The 24,238-nt window shown below is 40.2% G+C and overlaps 1 protein-coding gene across 1 annotated transcript in view; it reads right to left on the bottom strand.

The window, feature by feature from the left end:
• LOC135472610 (rho GTPase-activating protein 6-like) overlaps positions 1-22,683 on the bottom strand; it is a 42,777-nt gene extending 20,094 nt beyond the window's left edge. Inside the window, exon 1 of the mRNA XM_064752194.1 lies at positions 21,528-22,683. Within this exon, the coding sequence (XP_064608264.1) occupies positions 21,528-22,640 (1,113 nt within the window). The 5' untranslated portion in view covers positions 22,641-22,683. The remainder of the gene's footprint in view (positions 1-21,527) is intronic.
• Between the last annotated feature and the right edge of the window lie 1,555 nt (positions 22,684-24,238).

A 24,238-nucleotide genomic window follows, 5' to 3' on the forward strand; every position in this document is an offset into this window, starting at 1 on the left:
TTGAATGGCGATGGCCAGCAATAATTGTACCACACTATAAACCGACAGTTCTAATTTAAATGGCTAATTTAAACGCTATTTAGGCTGCTTTGAGTTTATGTGTAAAACTCTGACATACAAGATAATTCCACTGATAGGACGAATAAGGCAACGGACGTACTTAAGTGGGAAAAAATCTCATGGAAACAAAGTCACACAGGATTAAAAATCTGATAATCAAAACTACACAAAACATTCAGATGAACGGACAGAGACTAGTATCGAACCCATTGCCTCACTGATACATTTGTGAGTTCCACTGAACGAGTGCAAGCGAATTTGCGTATTTGGAGACAGATTCAGTAAAGGGCAAGACTCATGGGTTGCTTTGACTGACGTATGCTTATGTACCATTCATTCACAATGAACTTTTTTAAAGGGGATTCACGACCTATTTTATAGGCCTTCGTAATTTTATAACTACAAGGTGACCCTGTTGAGGTAAAGGTTTCCTACCAAACGAACGCGAAGAGCTTGGGTTTCTCTCAGTGATGTGCAGGGTGAATTAATCTGTCCTGTCGTGTGCATGGTATGCTTGCGTGCTAACTTAAAAGCCTTTCTAAACTATGACATACCTGTTCTCTTAGTCAACACGGTGGTTCATTTAACAGGTTAGAATGACTCAAAGAGATCAGCACAAAGCATGCGTGAACAAGGGAAATGAATTAAGCACACACACGCGTGACAAGTGTAACGTTAGACGCTTTATTAGAGATAGTATTGAATGCATAGTGAGACTAGAGCTATCAGATTACAACCTTGGCATAAAGGAATCAAAACTACTTGAGGTCACGTTGTCTACAAATTATTTGAGAAATTATCCTTTATTGTTTCTTTATTTGAGTTTTACGCCCTACTCAAGAATATTTCATATTATACGACGGTGGCCAGTATAATGGTGGGAGGAAACCGGACAGAGCCCTGAGGAAACCCAAGATCATTCGCAGGTTAACTGTAAATGTATCCTTCAGCAAAATACTCAAAGTTAATTAATGCAATCCATATTTATTACAATCAATATTTACAAAGTGATTAGATAACCAATCATAAGTCAATATTTTATACTCATTAGAGCTCTGAAGACGCAATGATTTCGGTTGCTGGCAAAGTCGACTTACGTAAAGATTTAATTTTATTTATTTATTTACTTGATTGGTGTTTTACGCCGTACTTCAGAATATTTCACTTATACGACGGCGGCCAGCATTATGTTGGGAGGAAACCGGGCAGAGCCCTTCGGATGGTCGTGGGTAACCCCCGGGCTCTGCCCGTTTTCCTCCCACCATAATGCTGGCCGCAGTCGAATAACTGAAATATTCTTGAGTACAGCATAAAACACCAGACAAATAAACTAACAAATAAATATTATTGTGCTGTATATGATGACGTGTATGGTTCATATTGAATTGGTTTGTGACACATTTTTCACTATCAGTTATAGCTCTCATGCCTGTAACTTTCCCATTGCAGACCATTGGTAATTTTCCCGTAACCAGCCCTGGTGGTGTGCATCAAGTATAAGGAAAAGCCCGATCATGATAATCCGGTATTATCCTATAGATAATCCCCATGGCCACGTTGTTTATACATGCATCTATATTTAGGTTAAAGCAGAATCGCGTTAACGAAACCAAAATGCTGTGGATGGAAAAAAACTGCAGCAATATATCACGGCATAAACATATATACAGTGTGCTAATGCGCATGCCTGCCAACAAGTCATTAGTGCCAAGTCGGTCATATTGTTTGGGGAATTACAGGCAGAAGTACACATTGTTCACATTGTTTAAAACTGGGTTAAACTATTCTATCCGTCGTCATTCACAATGATTTATATAACACAAAAAACTCATGGTCATCTAAGGTAAACAATGCACTGCCTAAATGATGGGAAGTCGAGGAATAAAACTTATCCATGACAACCTAGGCTAAACATGACACATGCAGAATAGACGCAAAAATACGTGATGTGGATAACTATAAAAATAGGAAATTATGTTTCTTGTTTTCTGGAATGTGTCACTGGTAGAGAAAGTGCCTACCTCTAACACATTGAAATAAGAACATTCACAAAGCCTCTTAACGGAGAAAACCACAGGTATTTCACAGGCATATGTAAAAGTGAGACGAGAAGTGGCTTTGTTGTAAATAAAAGAAAGCCAACTATCATGTCAGCGATTTTTATAAGATTCATTTTCTTCTAAGAAAAGATAATTCCATAGGCGATACACGGAAGAGCGGATTTCCTTATAACATATGTATCTAACAGGACATCTCTTGATTCTTTGTACAAAAGGGGACAAAAGATAAAATTGTAATTCCTGAAGTTTTCGCAAAAAAAAAAAAACCACTTTACTGACATTGTATGTTAATAAAGTCCTGACAATGAAATTGTGGATTTGAAACAAAAAAAAAAAAACGGTGGTAAAGGCGGAAGTAATGTCGTTATGTAGAAATAATGGAGGAAAAGCTAATAGAAAAGACTCGGGAAAAAATGTCAAAAATATCACTAACTAAATTGAAGTAATAAGTTAACACAACCCTTACATTAGCATTAATAACACTGATGCAGATCTAATGTCACAAAAATGGGTTTCACATATTTAAGTACTTTTTCTTTCACCAGGTTAACGAGTTTTTTCTCGCATTATTAATCGAACTAGAACCAAAACATTGATGCAGCCAGCTTACATTGCAGGCCTATGACAACGCCTGCACGTGTATACACGAGAGTTCTTTAAATGACCCAAAACAGCTTGTGCCATTTGGCAGGAGTTGATGCAGACCAGGTGCACGGCGCTCATGTTGTAGGCTGTGTATAGGTTGCTGTAGTCGACACAGCCTGAACGTCGCCTGTAAACCTTTCTTTAAGGTTACCAGTAAGTGGTAAAACAAACAAGTGGTTAACAGAGAGTTAAAAACTGTCTACCTGGCTCAAACATAACCGATGCTTCAAAAAGCTGTTCAACATTTGCTATCCAAACAGCCGCCGGGTGTGTATGTGGAGTGTACACATGCTATATATGCATTTTGCATGCGAAGGTATTTACCGGTGCCATATATTCCCTTGTCAGATACACGCACATTGTCCACGAGAGTGCTAAACACGGGGGTATACAACGGATTAGACTATGCTCACAACTGAAGAAAAACCTACAAACCTATCGTTCCGTTGTGCATGCAATCGTGCTTAAGAAACTTCTCTTAAGTGAATTCATTAAATACGTTATACGACTAAGTTGGAACTAGACACAATACAATAATGGCACTGCAATAATGGCAGTTGAAAACAGACACAATACAATACATTAATGGCGCTTCTAAAGTCAATCGCTGTGTAAATAACTATTGCAAAGATACTGTGACAGGTCCTGTGGGTTGGAGCTCTTAAAAGTCTCTGCCCAACCTCTTCATTTTGTTACCGGTGCAAACGAGGAGCTATTAAGGAAAAGTAGCCATTGAAACGTAGGGCAAGTTAAGTGTCTTTGGCATGTGAAGGGGTTGACACCATACGGTTTACCGTTGGGCACCTGTTGATATAACTGAGGTTGAATAAACCTTGTCAGTCTTTCACTGCCTGTCAGCCTTATCCCATCTCAGGTTCAACCAGCCAAGCCTCCGTAACAAAACAGGTAATAGTTCTTTGTGCGCCAATAAAGGCGGCTAAATGGAACGCAAATATTAGTGTTGGAGCTTTAACAGTATCAGTGTCAAGTGAGAATGTGGAAGGAAACAGAACGGCATAAACACTGGATATACAAAGTTATTTCAAGTCAATGACTGCCACGGAGCCGTAAGGAATCTTGACAACAATCAAGTCGCAGGAATACAAATATACAAATACAAGTAAAGTTCAACCGTGAGGGCAAAAGCGGAATTGTATTGTTACTCACAGGAACGTGGATAATTCGTCTCGATATCAACAAAATATCTCGAGTATAAGTCACTACTAGCCGACACGTGTTCCGCTGACCAATGTTTTCTAATGTGTAACAACATCAACATGCACTCTATACACAGATAGCTTTGTTATACGGCCAAACACCTATACATCACGCGTCGGACACAAGCTCTTTCATGTACCGTTAGTTTCAATCAGAGCAGGCAGGTGAAACCTGAAAATACATATCAGAAAATTGCAGTTATCATCGCTGGACAAAATGTATACAGGCTCCGATCGGGACAGCTGATATCATTGTTATTGAGAACAGGTCGGAATTCTGCGCTTTGATCTTAAATTCAGTTGGATAAAATGTTCAAACCATTTATACGGGTGACTGTAGTTACAATCAACTAATTCCCTACGTGATACATCTGTATGTATGTATATATATATATATATATATATATATATATATATATATGTATCGGGTACTAGCCATGGGGATTGACCAAAAGCATCAATTACACCAAAAGCTATACTCATATTTATTACTTTAGCATCAATGAAAGTTTGCACAAAGATACTTCGTCCTTCCACAACAAAATTTATCGACAAAAATCTGCAGATCACATATGGCAATAAAATAAACAACGGCTTATCCCGCCAAAAAATATGTCATGTAAATATCTTCAGACATTAATGGGCAAAACGTCAGCTGGTCAGTGGTTTATATGTTTGATTGTCCACACAGACGAAACAGGTTAAGTTTTAAGTTTCAACGTGCAACAAAACAACTACATCTAGAAGTCCGCTGACGTATATACTCTGTACTTTTCCATACACGATCTGACATGTGCACATGTAACTGTATACTTGTAAATATAGATTATTCGCCGATCTCAGAAATCTAAAGCGGATTATGTTTCCTTGCGCAATACTAAGTTGACCATAAGCCACTAGGACGTGATCCGTCAACATCGATCGAATAGGAGCTTCTCGAGGCCAAAATTTCCTTCCAGGTAATCTTATCAAGACGGAAAGACAGTGTGAAGCAAGAGTTGGCATCAGTATGACATCCTAAAAGGAGCTTAAGTGAAAAATCACCGTTTTACGCTACATTTTGCAGTATTATATATGTACGTCCATATTGATGGTTTGCTTGAAAAACTTTTGGTGGCCATTTTGGAAGATGTTTCCATCGCATCCAGTGTTGAAACTACTCCAATCTAGCCTATAGCTGATAATCTCTTATATACAGCGATGGCCTCATCTGCATAGTAGCGATCTTGTTAAGTATATATATAGTATGACACAACACATTCATGGTGAATCTATACGATTATAATACGTAAATCAAAGACTATACCTAAAGAATTTATAATAGGGATTTTCCGATAATTTTACTATATATCTTAAATTGATCACTCGTATGTATGCTTTGAGACACTCTCAGGGACTTTGTTTCCATCAGATGTCTATTTATAAAGACACACCTGAATGTGCACCTGCACTTATCACAGGTAACTTGTTAGAAGACACCGCGTATCTCTGCGGAGACCAACCCTCTATCTGCAGCATCCGTACCTGTATCGTTAATGGAGCAGAACTTACCCTGTGAGCTTTATGAATCATTAATATCAAACTTCCTCAACAAGGCGTAATGTATAAATTTGCTATTTATCAGACGTTTTTTGAGTTTAGCTTATAAACGACGCTTTTTGCTTAAATGTTCTCCAACCGAGATGAATCTGCAGTGTTGATATCTTTGTGATCAAGTAAATATGAATTCCCTGTGTACTTTACTGGAGAGATTTTGCAATTTCTACAATGTGACAACGATTTAGTTCCTGCATATAGAGTAGGTCTTCATCCCAGTGTTCAAATTCCAGTGCAGAGTGCGAAATCCACATAATAAATCTTACAAATAAAAGCCATGCAAAAAGTGATAAGACACAACGACTGTTCAGTTCAGGGAGGTGTTATCCATTTATAAATACTGCATGTACTGTCTACAACAACAGCTGCGCAACTAACAGGCTTGGGAAACGTGCCTCCGTCGGTGTTAAATCAGATTCGCGGTTAACCTTTAACCACCACAACGTATATTTGTAGCCAAACGTTAATCCAGTTCTACATATGAAAGACATGAATTTTAACGCAGAAACAATTTAATTTAAAGAAAGCTAGCTTGCATGGTTCAATATGTAATCCGTGTACCAATAAGGTATGTTTGGTATGCGTTCTTAATCAAAGTCTTGCCAGGATCTCTCCCGTTTGCATTAATATGGATACATCGCCACGTATTTGAACAAACAATGTTTACATTCTCTCGTACACCGCAAATCTTTGTGTTTCGTGAACAATGGTGAGGTAGGTATGCATATATACTGTATTCAGTTTTGTGGCGAAGCGTCCCGTTCGAGTTACTTGACCTAAATTCTCTAAGGTATAATTGTTACTTGAGGTTAGGTTAACATATCTGGGAGTGGGACGCATGATCCGGCCCACCTGGAGTTTAAAACAAAGCAAAAAGCACCCATTAACACCATTTTCTCCCCATGTATGTCAAAATGCTCGAATTTACCTGGATGCCCAGTTGTTGTCTTCCGACTGCACCCAAATCGGTGCCCAAGGGGGTCTTTTGTTCCGTTATGTCCGAACATGTGTTTGTCAATGTTATGTATATAAAGAGGTATCAACGTCCGCATTCCAACATGGTGGAGAAAGTTAATTTGTGACAAAAGTCTTAATCTAAATAAAGTGTAAATGTAACAAATGCCTTGATTAATATAACACAACTCTAAAGTGTGTTATCTTACAGCAAAGGCTTCCTTATTGTCAGCATCGTCAACACAGAAATAACCGCGTCGGACTGACTGTAGTGTAGCGTATATCTACATCCCCGAATAAACACAAGGTAAATATTTTTGTACACATGGTAAGTATTACCTTACCAGCCGATTGTCTATATATGACACCGGGCATTCCAGCTGTTATAGGCAAGAGTACAAGACAAATAACAGAAATCGTCGATCTCCAGCGTCTTCATATGAAGAATATATATCGACACTGTTCATCTAATATTTATCTAATCACCCCGAAATAGTTCAGTTTCGAAGATAAGCTGATATTTTGTGTCCTTTATCTGCCCTCGGTCCAGCCAGCCCGCAAGATCGTCTTCCACTTGAACTTTTGACAGTGGAGAGAGGGGCGGGTGGGGGGGGGGGGTAGAGAACATGAGCACAAAAGTACGAAAAATGTACACATGGATTGGTGTCGGGTATATGTATACTTAAAATATCTCGGCTATTATGTAACTCTTTCACCCGTGTAACTAAAACCACTTTATCTATGAACCCATCCGATTCTTACAAACACCACCAGACTATCCTGATAAGATCCAGTTCCAAAACTACGTCGTAAAATTTAACGATCGAATTAATTCGAACAAAATCAGCAGTGACACGATGAGTTCGTTTACAAGTTGCTTATTAGGTCCTTCACGCAGCTATCGGATCACGAAGTCGTTTATCTAATTCATCCTTAGCTGGAATGTTGCCGACTTGATTCGATATGTCCTAGGTAGTCTCGGCTTTTCAAGATTCCTTGTTTCAAAACTGCTTCTTTCTGGATTTTGTGTTCTAAGAATAGTTGCAGCATGCACTGTTCAAGTTGAAATGGTTTGTTTCAAAAATGATTGTTGCAACCTTGCGTGTTTCAGCACTGCTTGGTAAAGAATTGTTGATTTTACCAAACTATGGCGGCTATGGTACATAAATCGTCTTGCACCACTAGGTTCTGTTCAACCGTTACCAGTTCCGGCCCCTCCCCCACTCCCCCCTATTATCCATCCACGAAAACATCCCGACAATTAGTGTCAACTCTTCAGCCCCAAGGTAAGGACTCTGTTAAACCTTTTTGTACACAACGCGACCAAATCCATACTATTTCACACCATTAGACGTAAATCTATACGATGTGTGGGGAGTACAAGTCTGTGGGAATAACCGCGACGCTCCCAAGTAAAGCTCTACCGAAGGCAAGGCTATACCTATTGGCCAGGTCGGAGCAGATTCATTCTGTCCATTCTATTGTTAATAAGTTAGAAAGCAATTTTGCTCAAATAAATCATTCACTAGTTTTATGATCACTCCTGACTTGAAAATAACATACTTTTGGCAAAAAATCAACTCCCCAAGCCTTTACAGTATAACATTCCGAATCCCACGAGTGGACCATTTGAGTTTACCATGTTAAGTTCATCAGTGGATCTAAGCCTCTCGATGGAGAACATTTGAAACTTGCCACATTTGCTATGACTACAGGCGAAGACACACATATTAGAAATACTATACACGAATCACGGTACAAAACATGATGGTTTTTTTTCTATTTGGTATGCATATTGCACCTTTAACAATAAATGTCAAAATACAAATCTTTAATGAATGAAATCTTTAACAAATACATTAATGAATTATTATCCCATTCAACTTCACTCTGTATGCGACATTTTCGTCACTAACATTGACGAAATGCGATTTACAAGAGGCTAAATATTGACTACAATCAGTGTGGTTTAATGCATGAAAAGACAACATGGCCTCCGCCATTCACGGAGGCTGCGGACACGTTGACGACAACACATGCGTCATCAGTACGACAGGCTCATCACTATTCCATTCAACGGTAGTTTTTTTTCTTCTTTTGTGATTCAAACGACACAAATATTCAGTAGAAAAAGTGAATGAACTAATCTGTTGTTAATGGGCATATACTGTAACAAGTGGACCATGGCAATGTAGGTCAGCCGGAAAACAGACAGTTTTCTGCAGTCCGGTCACTGTGTCGACGCTATGCAGAATAGTACATTTACATTGTGAGAGAAAAAACAAAAAAAAAAACGTGTTTTTCTCTGTAGGACATTTTGTTATTTTGACCAATAGCCACAACGACGCTTGGAGACAGTAGCTGTCAGATCACAATGTCAGACCAGAAGGGATGGGCTGTATTGTCATCAGTACTGGGTTTACAATAAAGCGGACAGAGAGTGGGCGATGAGTTAACATCGAATTCTGGTTGTATCCATTGTTCTCAGAAAAAAATTGCCTAAACGGCAACAAGAGGCGTCATTTTGGACGCTTAGAAAGAGATGCCAAACAACTAAATGGAATCGATTAAACTATTGCAGGTTAGGGAGGTGTGAGAAACGGCATCGCACTGGGTTGGCCGTGAAATAAAAAAGTAAAGCTTTTCTATCTAGTCATCTTGGGCTAGATAGATTCTGTGGGACGTCATTCAACACACTGAGAATATCTCAGATAATGTTGAACTTATTTCACACTTTTCTAATTTGGAGAAGCCTGAAGATGCACATTTAAAATAACACTGAAGTTACTCCCCCCCCCTTTTTTTTTCTTTGCTTCTTGTGTGCTTTTTGGACCAAATGGAGGCGTATATACTAAATAATATGCCATCTTCAAATTGGATAAAACAATGTTCTAAAGCTGTCCCCACGCACAAGACAATTCTTTTTCAGTGTAAACTTAATTAATTTATATATATGGCCTTTTCAGTTCACCTTATTGTTTTCAATTTTAACATACTAACTTACACTGTTTATTTATGTATTCCAAGTTAATCTATATGTATGTAACCAATGTGAACCTTTTCTATCTTCAAACAAGCGACATCAAAAAAATTTCATCATTTTGTAAAGGGTGACAAACAAATCGATGTGGACATATACTTGCAATTTTGTTATTTTCTAAATTAAGACAATATTATTTTTGGGAAAGGCGCTAAAATAAATTTGTCGTTTAATAAATAGGTTAAAAGGCTGGCCAGTGTGTCATATGTCACATAACCACGGACGGTTTTAATGAAAACTCGTGACATCTGGACCGCTTTAATGACTGAAATGGCGACAGTCACCCGCACAACAGGTCAATAATGAATATGACTATGGAGAACGAGCTTTTATTTTAGCTTGTTTACTAAAATATATACATATATCTGCATCATAATGAGTAGAATTGTGCAGACTAACACGTGCGAGGTTAACTTATAAACATGAGCAGACGATAGCGCGCGCTAATGGACGGCATGACTGGCGATTTCTATCAATTTCAGTTCCCACGTCATCTATTTCCTCATCCCGTAAAATACATAGATAGGCTGATCGACGTCATCCTACTCGGTTTCACGATAGAAAGTGTGTAAATGAGAAACTTCGATATCGACTGATCAGTTTTCGATATAGGTCTACCACCTGCATGGTACGTTTTAATTGCGTCATTATATGCAAGCAGCTGAAACAGGATAATATGTTAGTTATCGGGAATCGCTTCAATGTTTAATATCTATAATTAGGGGAAATTCGTGAATATCTTCAAACGAAACTGTTCATTCAAAGTTCCATCGCCATTTCCAGGCGTTCTAATTGCGTCATTATTGGTAAGCGTTCCCATCACGCTTACTGGAAGAACTCGGCAGATTTCCGGAGATATCGGCAAATATCGGATGACCGAAAGTCAGTGGGTGCATACTATCTAAACCGTATGCTTCCCAAGCTATAGAGGACTATCTGTTATGATAATGAATCATTCTAGTAATATTATCTACACCGACTGTATTTTATAATCGGAAGATTCTGGAAGGCAGGGAAAAAAAATCCTCGATAATAAATGATATTAATCATGATGTAGATTTAAAAAACCTTGTTTCAATCGACACAACATTAGGGTGCGAGAGATAATCACATATGCATGATGTATAGCCACTGGGAGATCTATGTGACTATTTCTTTATTTTTACTATGCATTTAGGACAGTAAACGTTTTCGAGGTGGCCTCATGTCCATATTAGTAGTTCTCCGAGTGCATGACGGTATTGCTCTGCGCGCCTGGAGACACATACATAAGTTACTTAGGGTTTTGATCTTTGAGTTACATTTGGGCGGCTTGCAAAACATTGTTTAACCCATCAACCGTTACAGAAGTCTTCGGTTCAAGACATTTTATTGTATACAGTGATACAAGTCGTTCAACCTTAAATATCAAATTATAAGGAATACGGTAGAAAGAATAAAAGTTAATCAGCCCGAATACGTTTTACAATGGAGGTTGAAATATGGCCACTTTAAACACATACATAAATTTCTGTCCGTGCAAAGAAATAAATCGTTAAAGATTTACAATATAGAAAAGAAATATCTGATAAAAATTGTAAATGCCATTAAAGACCCCTGAATAGGAGAAGGTAGGCTGTTCAGACCGTTTCATGGGATTGAAAGTGGGTTATAAATACTGACAGGAGCGTTCTCCATTTTAAAGGTAAGGTCTGTGTTTACAGGTGTTAACAGCCAAGTAGGACAAATTGTCAGCTGACACGCGCACTTTCTAGCCATTCCCTTTCACAATACCACACCCATCAGAAAATTAAACTTGACCCGCTAAAATCTACTATGGACGCACCGAAACCACCAAGCATGAAAAGTCTTCACCAACAACTGTAACAGATGAGTAAAATGCAATCTTTTCATTTTCTACGGATGTCTTTGATGTTTTGTAAATACAGGTAAAAAAAAGCGGGTCAGGTATTTTTTGTTTTCGTTGTTTGAACGTGAGGGGTACTGTGTCGGCTCCCACGTACTGTAGTGTGCTCGCCTCTTTTAAAGCCGTGTGACACAGTTCACCTCCCGCCCACAAAAGGTGAGAGAGCAGAACTCACCCTTGATCTCATCTTAAACACCTTTGTCCAGCTTAAGGGTGCGATTCGATGTTCTGAACGAATCACTCTATTTTTTGTTTGTTTAATTAGTTGTCCTTTCTTTTCACTTATATTTATCACTTTCACCGTTACTGACACATACTCATAGCTTTGTTTGCGTGAGATACCTTGAATATACGTGTACAGTTATGACCCCCGGGGCTTGTAGGGTGTGCTGGGAACATCGCGGTGGTAATACACTCAACAAGCTGTACGTAAACATACGTGACCTTCATAATGGACAGGGCAGAGCTCCTATATATCTACACCGTAATAGTAAAAACTTTCAAATGAAAGACGAAGTGACTAAGACTTGTGTTTGAAAACAAACACACTAAGAAAAAAAGTCACAGTCACGAGAACCAAACCAAATACCAATGTACCTTGTTTTAAAAACAGTGTTACCGAAATACTATGTAGAGTTATGCAAAATGACCCATCACAATATGTGACCCCTGAAGACATCATGGTGGTCTTGTTATCTTGCAAGAAAAGTGGTTACCCTGGTGGTTATCCATTCCATTGTGTGCACCCTTAAGCCACTCCTTTACTCAGTTATACAGATATCATACTGCCGTGCATACGTAAAGAAATGAGCAATGCCAATGCGATATATCTGCAAACACGATAATGCCACCGGAACAATAACACAAATACTTTGCCTCATGTCGAAATGCTCTGAAACTTTTTTTTCTCTCAAACATACACGTATATGTATATATCAATGGCTTATATTTATTTATTTGATTGGCGTTTTACGCCGTACTCAAGAATATTTGACTTAATGCGGCCAGCATTATGGTAGGGGAAACCGAGCAGAGGCCTTAATGGCATATACACAAAACAAGTCGGGCTGCTGGAAATAAATTAACCCTAAAATAACTAGCTTGAAGGGGGTAACATACATGTGTTTTAGCAGTTCCAAAGCAGTTAAGGTTATATGGTGACTTCTGTAAGTAAGTTACATAGGCACGACAATTCACCGGCCACGTCAAATATTCAGTATTGTTCACTTGCCTACTTGGCCTTCAACATGTCGCCAGGCTTCATTTGCATATTTTTCCCAGGGGCAATTTGGGTTTTGCAGCAATCAGCTTTTCAACTCATGTTTGCTATGTACGTAGCAAAGATTAACAGCTGAATGCAATTACTAAAACCTGAGCTTGGCAATCGACAAGCAAAGTCCAAAGTCAACCTGGAAATACAAAAGGACATCTTTCCAAGGTTTACAAGACAGCTATATATAAAGCGATTAAAGCAATGTTGCATTAAAGTATGAGGGCGAATTCAGTACGCGTTGAGGGCTTCTGACAGACTGTTCCACTCAAACATTTCAGGTACACGTGTTTCTGTTTCACGTGACCCTGACCGGCCGATCAAGTTGATCAAATGATTCAGTGACTGACAGACTAACTGCTCCGGAACATTCATCAAACAGTAATGCCACACAAACTGCCACCGGGTTTGAACTCTTATTTGCGACAAACACATTCATAAACATTCATGGTTTGGAGTGACAATATGTTACAGCCGGCTTCGATCACTTTGACATTTTTATTTTGTACCAATGCTTTAACCGCTTTAAATACAGCAATATGCATGGGTAAACCTTGGAAAGACGGTTTTTTGTACATTTGAATATGTGTGGTAAAGACGGAGTACCCAAATCAAGACGATTCGCTAAAACTATATCTGAGATGTTTTAAACTTACAGCATATGGGAGGTAAGGAGAGAGTTGTCATGGTGGACTTTGTAAAGGTGAGGAGGGGTAGGGTTTCTACAGGAGGAACTCAAGCTGGGACAGGTACGGTTAAGCCGGATATCCCTGGGTACAAGGATTAATAAGTTATGACAGGGTTTCCTCTCGTATCCAAATACTCAAAAAAAAAACAACATAATCTCCCCACACGGAGCCTATAAATTATACTTCTATAGAGATCTATACCTAAGATAACACCGTCTCACATACAGATCTGTGTAAGATTAAAAGGGGACAAGAGGGGATGGTACAGAATACTAAGGCGGTTAATACCCCAGCAGCTGAAAACGATTTCATGGAGACTGAGCAGAAATTGCTCAGCTGGAGTGTGAGGCAGTCTTGTACTTCACCGTGCCTGGTCTCGTGGCTGCCCGTATCAATAGAATCGTATCAATAGAGCGAGCTTAACAAAAAAAAAAAAAAGAAAAAAAAAGGGCTATCACTATTTAGTCTCCGGATGACAAGCTGGTATCTGATGATAGCGCGATATAGTCTCCGACCCTACTGGGGATCATGTCAAAGCTGTTATTACTGATACCTTCTGCACCACCAGCGGAAGTGTATACAATTATCTTTCGTCAGAGTTTGTATGACAAAGACTAATAACCTCATCAGCGCCCGGCGCTGATATAGATACCGGCTTGGGGTTGGTCCTCCATTGTGCGCGGCATTCCTCTTATACCCCTGAAAAACACTGATAAGTCACGAGGACCTGCCAACCTTTACCGATGGAGCGATACTCCTGAAATTTAGTTTACATATTTCAGTTGAGCAAAACAAGCGTTCTATACACTAGTTCTCGGTCAACGCAACGGGGCATTTCACTTGTCATGAGGATGTTCGCAGAAGTTGAAATCTCGATTAATATACGAGAGTTGCAAACAAGATTATAAGCAGCACATTTCATACGTATGTATATGGAAAATATTAGCAGACAAAACCTTGCAAACAAGTACAATTTATTTTTATTCATTTTTTTTCCAAAATGTTCATATTAATGTCTTGACAAAGTCGCCTGCAAACTGCCAAAAAATACCGTTACTACATGTTGCATTCGTTGCTGTCTTCAGTCATATGGATTCTGCGACTGTCGTTTATGTGGATATTCTATTTAGATTCTGAAGTGCTCCTAATAGGTGTTCTGGTTACTCTCCTTAGTCAGAGCCGTAGGTCTACTCATCCTCTGCTGAAAAGCCTGCACGTATGGCATGCGGTGACGTACACATAGCTATTTAAAATAATCCTGGCCGACCAATGGAAACGACCATAATATCTCTTGGCGGGAAGTCGTGACCAGTAAATGAGAGTTGGCATTTGCAGACATCTATAGTTTATGACACATTAAGCCGCTTACGACAATGATGTGATTCAATGTCCAAGACCAAAAAAAAAATGAAAATATTCTGTCGATTTCAAGGCATACGGTAAAATCTATTTAGCTCAAAAAATATCAACAGTGAACAATCGTGTTGTGGTAGCACAGAGGCGCGATTTGACGACAGAAAACAAAATCTCGAAAGGAGCTCCTTTCCACTCGTCTTCCCCTGGCGTTCTTGATGCAAATGGAGAGGTTATATCTACAGTTCATGTTCTGTGCGATTGAATAAATTGGGAGAGGCTGTGTGGAAAAAGGAAACCTGCATACGAGAGAGGAAGAATATTTGCAAGGCAATCAAACAGCAATGGGGAACAAGCAAGCAGAAAGTGGCTCGAATGGCTGTCGATCGGCAGTCCAGTCCCTCGCATGTTTGTTTGTTGATGTAATTACACATACTACACACAGTAGATGACAGAATTTCATCTTCTTATAGCAGATATTTGATTTAAGGTCATGTGTGGAAATATATATTTCCTCACATTACCTTATGGAAAGTCGTGATTTTCTGTCTGCAGCTTTCATTAGATCCCTTATTCTAACCACTTATGGATGGACAAAACGCACAATGTGCATTCCCCTTCTCTCACCGTATATGGGGCCTTGGTGACAATTTATAGGGGTCAACAGTGCTCATGTGACCGGTTTCACGGTCTATTAAAGAGGACTTTGTCTTAATATATAATCTATACAGTGTGCACGTCAGTGTGTCAAATGTGGGAAAGTTCATCAGCAACTTGCCAAAGGCCAGTGGTTTACATCAGCCACTCCGGTTTCCTCTACCCATAAAAAATTCTTGAGTGTGGTTAACAACAATCAAATAAATACATAAACCTGGTACACTCTGTGTAAATCAACTGTACAGGTGTATAATAGCGCTTGGCCACGCCACTTCTCTTTCACGTTTGCATGGAGTACCCAGTTTACTTCAGTAACAGGATTCAGGCGAAACACTTACAAGAGTAGCCAGTACAATTATGATGGGAAATAAATGATGGCTGGGTGAAACCCTCTCTGCAGTAAACACTTTTTCACTGAGGAAGGACAAACACACCCTTGCCCCACCCTGTAACCAACGGCTTCTACATGTATCTTATTTTTAATAGCAGGGCACAGGGCATCGCTCTGCGGTCAGGTGATGAACATCTAATTGCTGACACACGATGTGCAGGTTCAATCCAGACTGTAGGGAATTTCCAGATTCCCTTGCTCTTATTGTGATAATAAATGGTACTCCAAGGGTAATTCATCCATTTCCCATTTGAGGAGGACCACCCCTCTTTCATCAGTGTGGAATGCAAGTCTGAAAGTAAGCTAGCAACTTGCCAGGACAAGGACAGTCGTTTATCTGCCACCATAATAAAACTGACCACCAACCATTGTATAAGTCAAAACTTTCTTAGCCTGCTCATTAAAAATCAATTAAGAAAAGAATTTAATACCCACTGATCAGTGCATAGAGGTCACTAAATATTTGTGTGGTTTACAAGTTAATTTGAACTACCACATGTCCTTGCCTTATTTTGATAATAACTAAACCGCAAACATGTAAATGGACATGCTGTATCTGGAAAGTTATTCAATCTGAAAAAGGTTTTATCAAGGTTTTTATAAAAAAAATAAAGGTTTTTAAAGGTTTTAATATATTGAAAGGCCTAAGCCTGATTGATAAATAATTTTCTTCTAGTGTACATGTAGTTAGATGAACACTTAAGGTTTTAAACAGATCGAGATTTGTTGACGTTGTTGTTGTTCTAAGGATACCGATGGCAGCATGATTTCCCTGCTCCAGTCTTTCGGCACACAAAAACATCTTTTCCCTGTAGAATGGCTTGTAGACATTGTCTCTGATGAATGTTATGCTAATGTTATGCTGGTCCCACGGAGGAGTATGGTCACTCGTATAATGATCTGTGTGGCGATCTATGCTGTCCCACCCAATGCTCTATGAAGACCCCACCCATGCGGTGGTCTATGCTAGTCCCATGAAGGTGTACATGAAAGTTGCAATTATAGGTACCCGCTTTGATGTCACCATGCACCGGTACTACAGGGCGTCCGGCTATAGCACACGACGCGCTCTATTCCTATCCACATCCCTGATGCCGGAATGAGAGGTATTCTGCCGAGGGCACGTACACACACAGATTTACATACTCCGTAAACACCGGCCCGGATTAGATTAAAGTCCCAAGGGCACAACGGGGCACAACGGCCGGTAGCTACAGTCATCCGGTCATCTGAACGCGCCATGACGAGTTAATCAATAGACTTGACAGGAATTCGACAGGAGAACCAAGTAAATTTAATCACGCGACTATGCAAATGAACGCAGTGTTGTCATTACAATGCGTGTAATGTAGCAATTACAAATGTTTACCCACGTGATAGTGTTAGACCGGTATACGTATACACCTTTATAAGTACCCGGCACATAAAGTTTTAGATTTTATGTTACCATGTCCGTGTTCGAGCTCAGTTCAAATATATATCTGAAAGTACTTGAAGTACAGATAAGCTTTTCTGTTATACTCCAATACTTTGGTCAACGTGTGCTGAATTACACTATAGGTATACCCTCCAAACACTAATCTGTTGGCTTTAACAGAGCGCCTGTTGTCTGAGTGATGCAAGAATGCATTCTGCTATTGCAGCAGATTATTCTATTAACTACAACACACATAATCTGTTAAATATAACACACATATTCTATTAATTCAAAATAAAGATTCCGTTAAACTAACAGGATATTATGTTAAATCTGGACATCACGTTACAATAACAGAATGCAATTTAGCATCACCCTGGCAACAGACTTTCTGTTCAAATTAACGGATTAATTTTTGTAGTGTACAGAGTAGCGGCCCAGGATACATCCTCGAATGTTTGTGCAAGAGCCTTCACCGAAACAGACGGCATCTGTGTTTACACATCTGTGTGGTGTGTACGGAAACCAGTTATAATATTCAAGCCTTCCACATTGATTCGGAAACGTAATACATGTGCAATCATATCTGAAACACTGCTATTATGCATATTTCATGCATGGCGAAAACTATACAATCTCCTCTTTCAATTTCGATCAATATTAGAATTATCACACTGTCCTAGTTATTCCGTTTTTTTTTTTTAAAGGAAATAAGCAGATGTGTGTGAACTGTTGATACGATGTGAGCAGATAAACTACATTAGATGGGAACAAATATATATGTATGTATATATATGCTATATTTATATGACAACAGGTCACGAAAGCAAGGTTCTCACGGTGTCCGGACTGCAGTGGAGTCCCACGAGTATATATGGAGACTGGACGGTGACAGAAATGACACAGCCACGACAATCTTAATATTTATTTTATTGTCCTATCACAGTTCTATACAGACGTGATATCGAATGCCTCGAACTGTATAGATGGATAGGATTACCGTTATGACTTATAATCATAGATGATGTCAGGGTATCGATAGACAACCGAATGTATCAATTACAGTCTGACCGATTTCTGAGGGAATCGCTTCGTCATGAGCAACGTAATAGCGGTCAGTAGAACAGATGTCCAAAGACATTTTAAAGGTTTTGGACAGCGTTGGAACACAACACCGGCTTGGACAAGCAGTGTCGGGTATATGTCAAATTACAGGGTATGCATGCTCAAGCAATAATCCAATTGTGCATGTACATACAGAGTATAAAAGCGTTCGGTTACCCCGAGCACTCCGGTTTTCTCCATCTTACAAAATCTAGGTGTCTCGATTGCCTCCGTTGGTTCATTGCTTGACAACTTAATTTTTCAGAGAACGTGTGTGTTAAAATATATTTATTTATTTATTTATTTATTTATTTATTTATTATGTGATTAGTTTTAACAACCTAAATGTGTGAATATAGAAGAACAAGGGCAACGTTGGAAACATCTTTCATAGTATTTTAGATATTCACAAAAACGTATACGGCACAGGTAAGATACACCCTACAGGTAAACATACCGTATATCCGATTAGTTCAGAAAGCTTGCACGATATATGTATTTCACTTATTTGCTTAGTGTTTTATACTGCGTTTAAGACTATTTCACTTATACGACGAGGGAAGCATTATGGTGGGAGGAAACCACGCAGATCCCGTGGGAAACCCACGACAATCTGCATGTTGTTGAGACCTTTCCACGTACGGGCTTACACATGTCAGGTATGGGCGAAGGGTTTAGAGGGAGAGAATTACCTACGGGTATCGGTTAACCCCTTAGGTACAGCTTAACAACGACTTAAGAATTGTTCGACTTGGATCTTCTGGCTCTAATACTCGAACAGCCTCAAATTTCGAGGAAAGCGAATCTGATATTCTGGTCTCATAGAGGTCAAAGCGTGTCTTCTGGCTGTACTTTGGAGTTTACACGATATAATAAAATCCCAGATGTCTGTCATGGAGATGCGTAAGAAGACGCCACAAATCATAATTCATGTCGTCTCCTGCCTATCTGACGTGAAGATTTGAACTATTTGAGATATTCGTGGTTAGCTAGGTGAAAATGAGGGTGACATTCTTTCCTCGTGAGGTGTGATATCCTCAGCCCGACCACAGCGATCAGATATGCCATGTCCTCACCGCATTACACTTTACTTTCCCATTCTCCTCATTTTTTCGCTGTCTTCTTGCGTGGGGATCTTAATTGTTGGCGGCACGAGGTAGACCCAAAAACACAAATGACCACGTACAAAGACACATCATAAAAGCCTTTCTATACAGCTCTGATTACCAACACCTTGTTAAATACCACCAAATAAAGGTCGACTGTGTCTCTCTTTATATTTTACTTTTTCTGAATATTTCATTTTAACGGTATCCCGTTCACACGCTGTACTTTAGAAGCGGGTATCTCCAGAAAACACATGTTGTCACCTTTACAGTCTTTGTTTGGTTCGATGACAAACTGAGTGAAGTGGATGGGTCGCAACCCCCCGAGGCAACGGGACAATTCTCAGGGTTAACATAACAATACTTCACTGTTTGTTATTATCCTAACTTTCTACCCCAGGCCCATTAAATCATTGTGTGAGCAGAGTGTCCATTGGAAGCCTCCCTGGGGGCGTTACATGGTCTGTATACACGTACTTATAGCCCTGAAGGTACCCCTTTACCGTCCCCAGTTCACAGCCCGAATGACCATTGTGAAGATTTGTACCACTAAGTACGTGTATATACCTACACACATCAGTCAGTCATGCAGTACATACATTTATGTACATTAAACATGATTTTAAATCATAGGTAATTATTTGATCAAATCACGAGTACCACATATCACAGTTGCAACAAATGTGTATATATCAGATGTAGGAAAGGAAACGAAGAGTTAATCCATCTGTACCAGATACCAGTTTAAATCACTTTGCGTTTCACTGACGTCTTTGGCAGCTTGCCCAATTACGATGACACTATATACGTATGTATGTGTGTCTACACACCCTTGAAAGAGACGCCAGATATCGGTCAGCAATTTGCATACCCATCCAATGCCAGTTTTGGCTAAACTTGCCTTTTCTGAAAAGTCTGTTTTGTTTTCAACTTGTATACTAACCCCACAGCCCATTTTATATTTACCGCTGACATAATCAACAATCGATCGATTAAACATTCTATAATATTCCACAGTATTAGCGACAGCTGTACCCAAAAGATCAAGATCGGGTTGGGACATGCATATGATCAAGTGCGTTTCTGTTGAATACAAATGTTAACATTTCGTACATATGTGTTCGTTAGTACAATAGTATCAGCGATAGCTGGAATTTAAACATTAGACTGCTTAAATGCCTACTCGTACTCTCACCCACTCTCAATGATGTTAAGATGGTATCTGAATTTTTTTTTATGTATTTGCTCCGTTATTTGGTAGGACAATAGTGTTGGCAATGAACTTGAGCCTTAACAATGTACAACGTATAGGCACGATAATCAAATACGATTAAGTCACGATAATTCATCAGCCTGTGTCATTAATAAAGCTCTATTGTTTCACCTAATCAGCTAACTCGCTGTAAGATATAGCTGGAATTTACGGGTAAACTTATACCCACTGGCCTACATAGACAAATGATTGTTCTGCTTAGTTAGTATATATGTTGACCGGACTGATAACACAGCATTGTTTTGTTGCCTATCATTGCACTGTTGTTTTCCCCAAAAAATAATAAAATACGCTGTAAACGATCTTAAGACGATCTTACTGTGTATAAAACAATACTGCATTTAGAAGTTCGCGAAAGTCAAATGCCCTAATACATATATATATCGAAGAAAAGTTTTTGACATATAATGTTCCTTTTTGCGGTTGTTTCCTAACAGGGACATTTTGGAAGACATTAAGTAAGATATTCAGAGAATAACTTTCAATATTCAGATCGTCACATTGTCAAGGGAATGTTAGTCGTTTTGTATAACAATCAAGGTATATAATATGATTATTAACCAACGTAAATTAAACATATCTATCCCTCCCTGAGGGAGACAGGTATACATGGGTTACGGTTTGGGGGGAATTGGTAGAATTAATTTGGAGGGCTGTGAAGAAGTTTGATTATTTTCCTACGTAAATTGAACATATTTACACCTACGTGGTTAAATCTGAGACAGAACAGGCACAATTACGGACGAACTGGACAAATTAAAAAACGTGCCAAGAAGTTTGACAACTTACCTCTGAACTCCACAAGCTTGAGGACACCGTGGTGATAGCCTTGGTCTTGCTCCTCCATCGTTTTGGTAGAATCCGACGGGTGGGGAGAGGGGACCTGGCCTTGTGCATTGCTGTGGACAGAGAAGCAGAGGACCAGCTGAGAAATCCGTAGTCATCGCCATCTTCATCCTCATCCTCGCTTAACAGTTCGCATGCACTACCCGAAGTCACACTCGTCAAGTTTGTCTCAGATTTCGACCGCGACAAGGATGCTTTTCTATGCAATGACGACGAAGACGATGCAGAGGAGAACGCGGGCGATTTGGACGTGTAAGACAATGATTCACATACATGCTTATGATAATGATGATGTTGATTTCTCGTTTGACTACTGCTGCTAGTGTTAGAGTCTTGACGGGTATACAGTCCTTTTCTGAAAGCGGTTTCTTTGGCCCGATACTCATCGTAGTACCGTTTGGACATTGCAAGGTATTCCCCAATGTCCAGGTCCCGTTTGGGCTCCGTGGCTATTCCGCGCCCCTTCTGATCGGAACAGTTTCTTGTGGTGGGTGGGTGGGTGGACAGACCAGTCGGCACATGGTTCGTCTCCCAGGCATCACGCACACGAATCTCCGACGCACTTTGACACTGTCGTGGAAGCCTGTTAGGCCGAGTGTCCGTACTGGTGTCTAGTTGTGTCTCTGTCACATCTCTTAGCGGGTAAAGGGTTAAACCAGCTTTCACCCAACCATTACGCTGGTAGCTTTTCGTCGCCTGAAGACGGGGGTGGTTACTTCTTTCCCCCACATACCCATTACACTCCTTGCCGTTGGTGAGGGTAGAAAAAGTCAGTTTCTCCTCCCCAGGCCCGTAGTTACCGGATCTCCGGCGATCACACACGTCCGTTACAGCGAAATCCGGAGCTCTGTACTTTCCCACTTTGGTAAGATCCATACACGAGAAACTGGACTTGGATAATCCTCGGAGATTGTCATTTCGTCGTTCAATCGTACTTTCAAATTTTGCATAATTAATATTGGCCATTCTAGTCGGTGATGTATTGGTAAATCCTACTTGCACTACCATGCTGTCTGGTGAACAAGGGGCTTGTAGTCCGCCCGCCGTCACTGTCATCTCCGCCTGGCGAGACCGCCTCACTTCGGGCGACCGGCTCGGAGTACAAGCCACAAACTCACCTCAGACTGTGCCGATCACATACTGTGGAGCTGACCGTGGATCAGTTAAAAAACCCGTTACACCCGTTGTACAGTCATCCCAAACATGTTGTCAGCCGGACAAACGGTAACACTGTCCACTTTTGGGGTCAGTACAGGTAAACTCTCACTAATTCGTCTGAGTAAGTCCGCAGTGAAAGTACAGACGAAGCCTGTGGCGACCTTCTTTGCTAACACAGCTTCTTATGTCTTTGTTGTACTACGACCAGGTAGGTATGTTGGTAGATATACCAGAGGCCCTAATCCCAGTGTGTCGCTATACCTATAAAGGCGCTGTAATGGGCCGCATACACAAGTAGGCCTATATTCAAGCGTCGAGTCGCGCTGTCCCACCTGTTCTACTACAGTAGGCGGGTTTATTCAGCATGTTACCCAAGCTTACTACCACGGCTTCTGATTGGTCGCCTCAGGTAGGGACGGCTGTAAAGGACCGACAATGTCACAGGTAAGCAACAGGTAAAATACGCAGCCAGGCAGAAAATATTCTGCTGGCTGTAGAAAGAAATGCGACCATGATGAGACCGGAGCGATTGGAGAGCGATAGACCGCATAGGTTCAAATAGAACTTATAACACGTCCATGAAGGTATTTCCGGAAAAGTGACAAATTTCCGCGGATGTCATGACATCTCAAACCCTAGCGTAATTGAAATAAATGAGACGGCATCCAGAGATATGTAAATAGAGTGCTTTATCATATCTGATTGAAATATCTTCAAAAATATGTATACAAGACGTTGTTTAAAAGATAAACAATGTTCCGGTTGTAACTTTTCATAAGTCGCGTTAAAACAGATGCAAAATAATCACATGCATTTAATACACCTGCGATATATCTGTTGGTTGGGGGAGGGGTGGGTGGGGGGGGGGGTGAAAGTTAATGCGTCAAGTTAAAAAATGGGATTAACACTTAATTAATGAGAGCTTCAGGTATAATATATCTGGCAGGTGACATAAACCATACGGTATTGCTTAACAGTACCCATGAGGCAGGTAGAAACGTGAAACGTCTTGAGACAAGCTATGAACGTGCTGGGTTGGAGTTACCCAACTATGTAAATTGTACGTATGTTATTTAATATTTTACCCGATTAAGGCACGGATTATCGCTCAGACGTGATTATCAACAAGTCCCCCCCCCCCCTCTACCCAGATGTGAAAGAATCGGGTTAATATATACACAAAACTGGCCACTAAATACAAGCGGCCTGTAAAGCGCATTAAACCCCACTCCTGCCTGGCACCGGGCTATACGGAAACTTCACTGTTGGTGGTTTGATGGGCCAGCGTAATCTCTCACCGCCCCGATAGATGTGATGGTGGCGCGTCGAGGACGCCTGGATGCAGCTTGCCCGAATCGTCCCGAACTGCCGGGGACGTGTTAGAATGCCGTCCGGAGACAGACCGTTATGTTAAGGTCACCGGACCCGCTCCGGACAGGTCAGACGTATAAATCCTGTCCAAACACTGTACCTCTCAGATCTCCTGCAGGGTTTAG

Source organism: Liolophura sinensis, chromosome 8, assembly GCF_032854445.1.
Source record: "Liolophura sinensis isolate JHLJ2023 chromosome 8, CUHK_Ljap_v2, whole genome shotgun sequence".
NCBI lineage: Eukaryota > Metazoa > Mollusca > Polyplacophora > Chitonida > Chitonidae > Liolophura > Liolophura sinensis.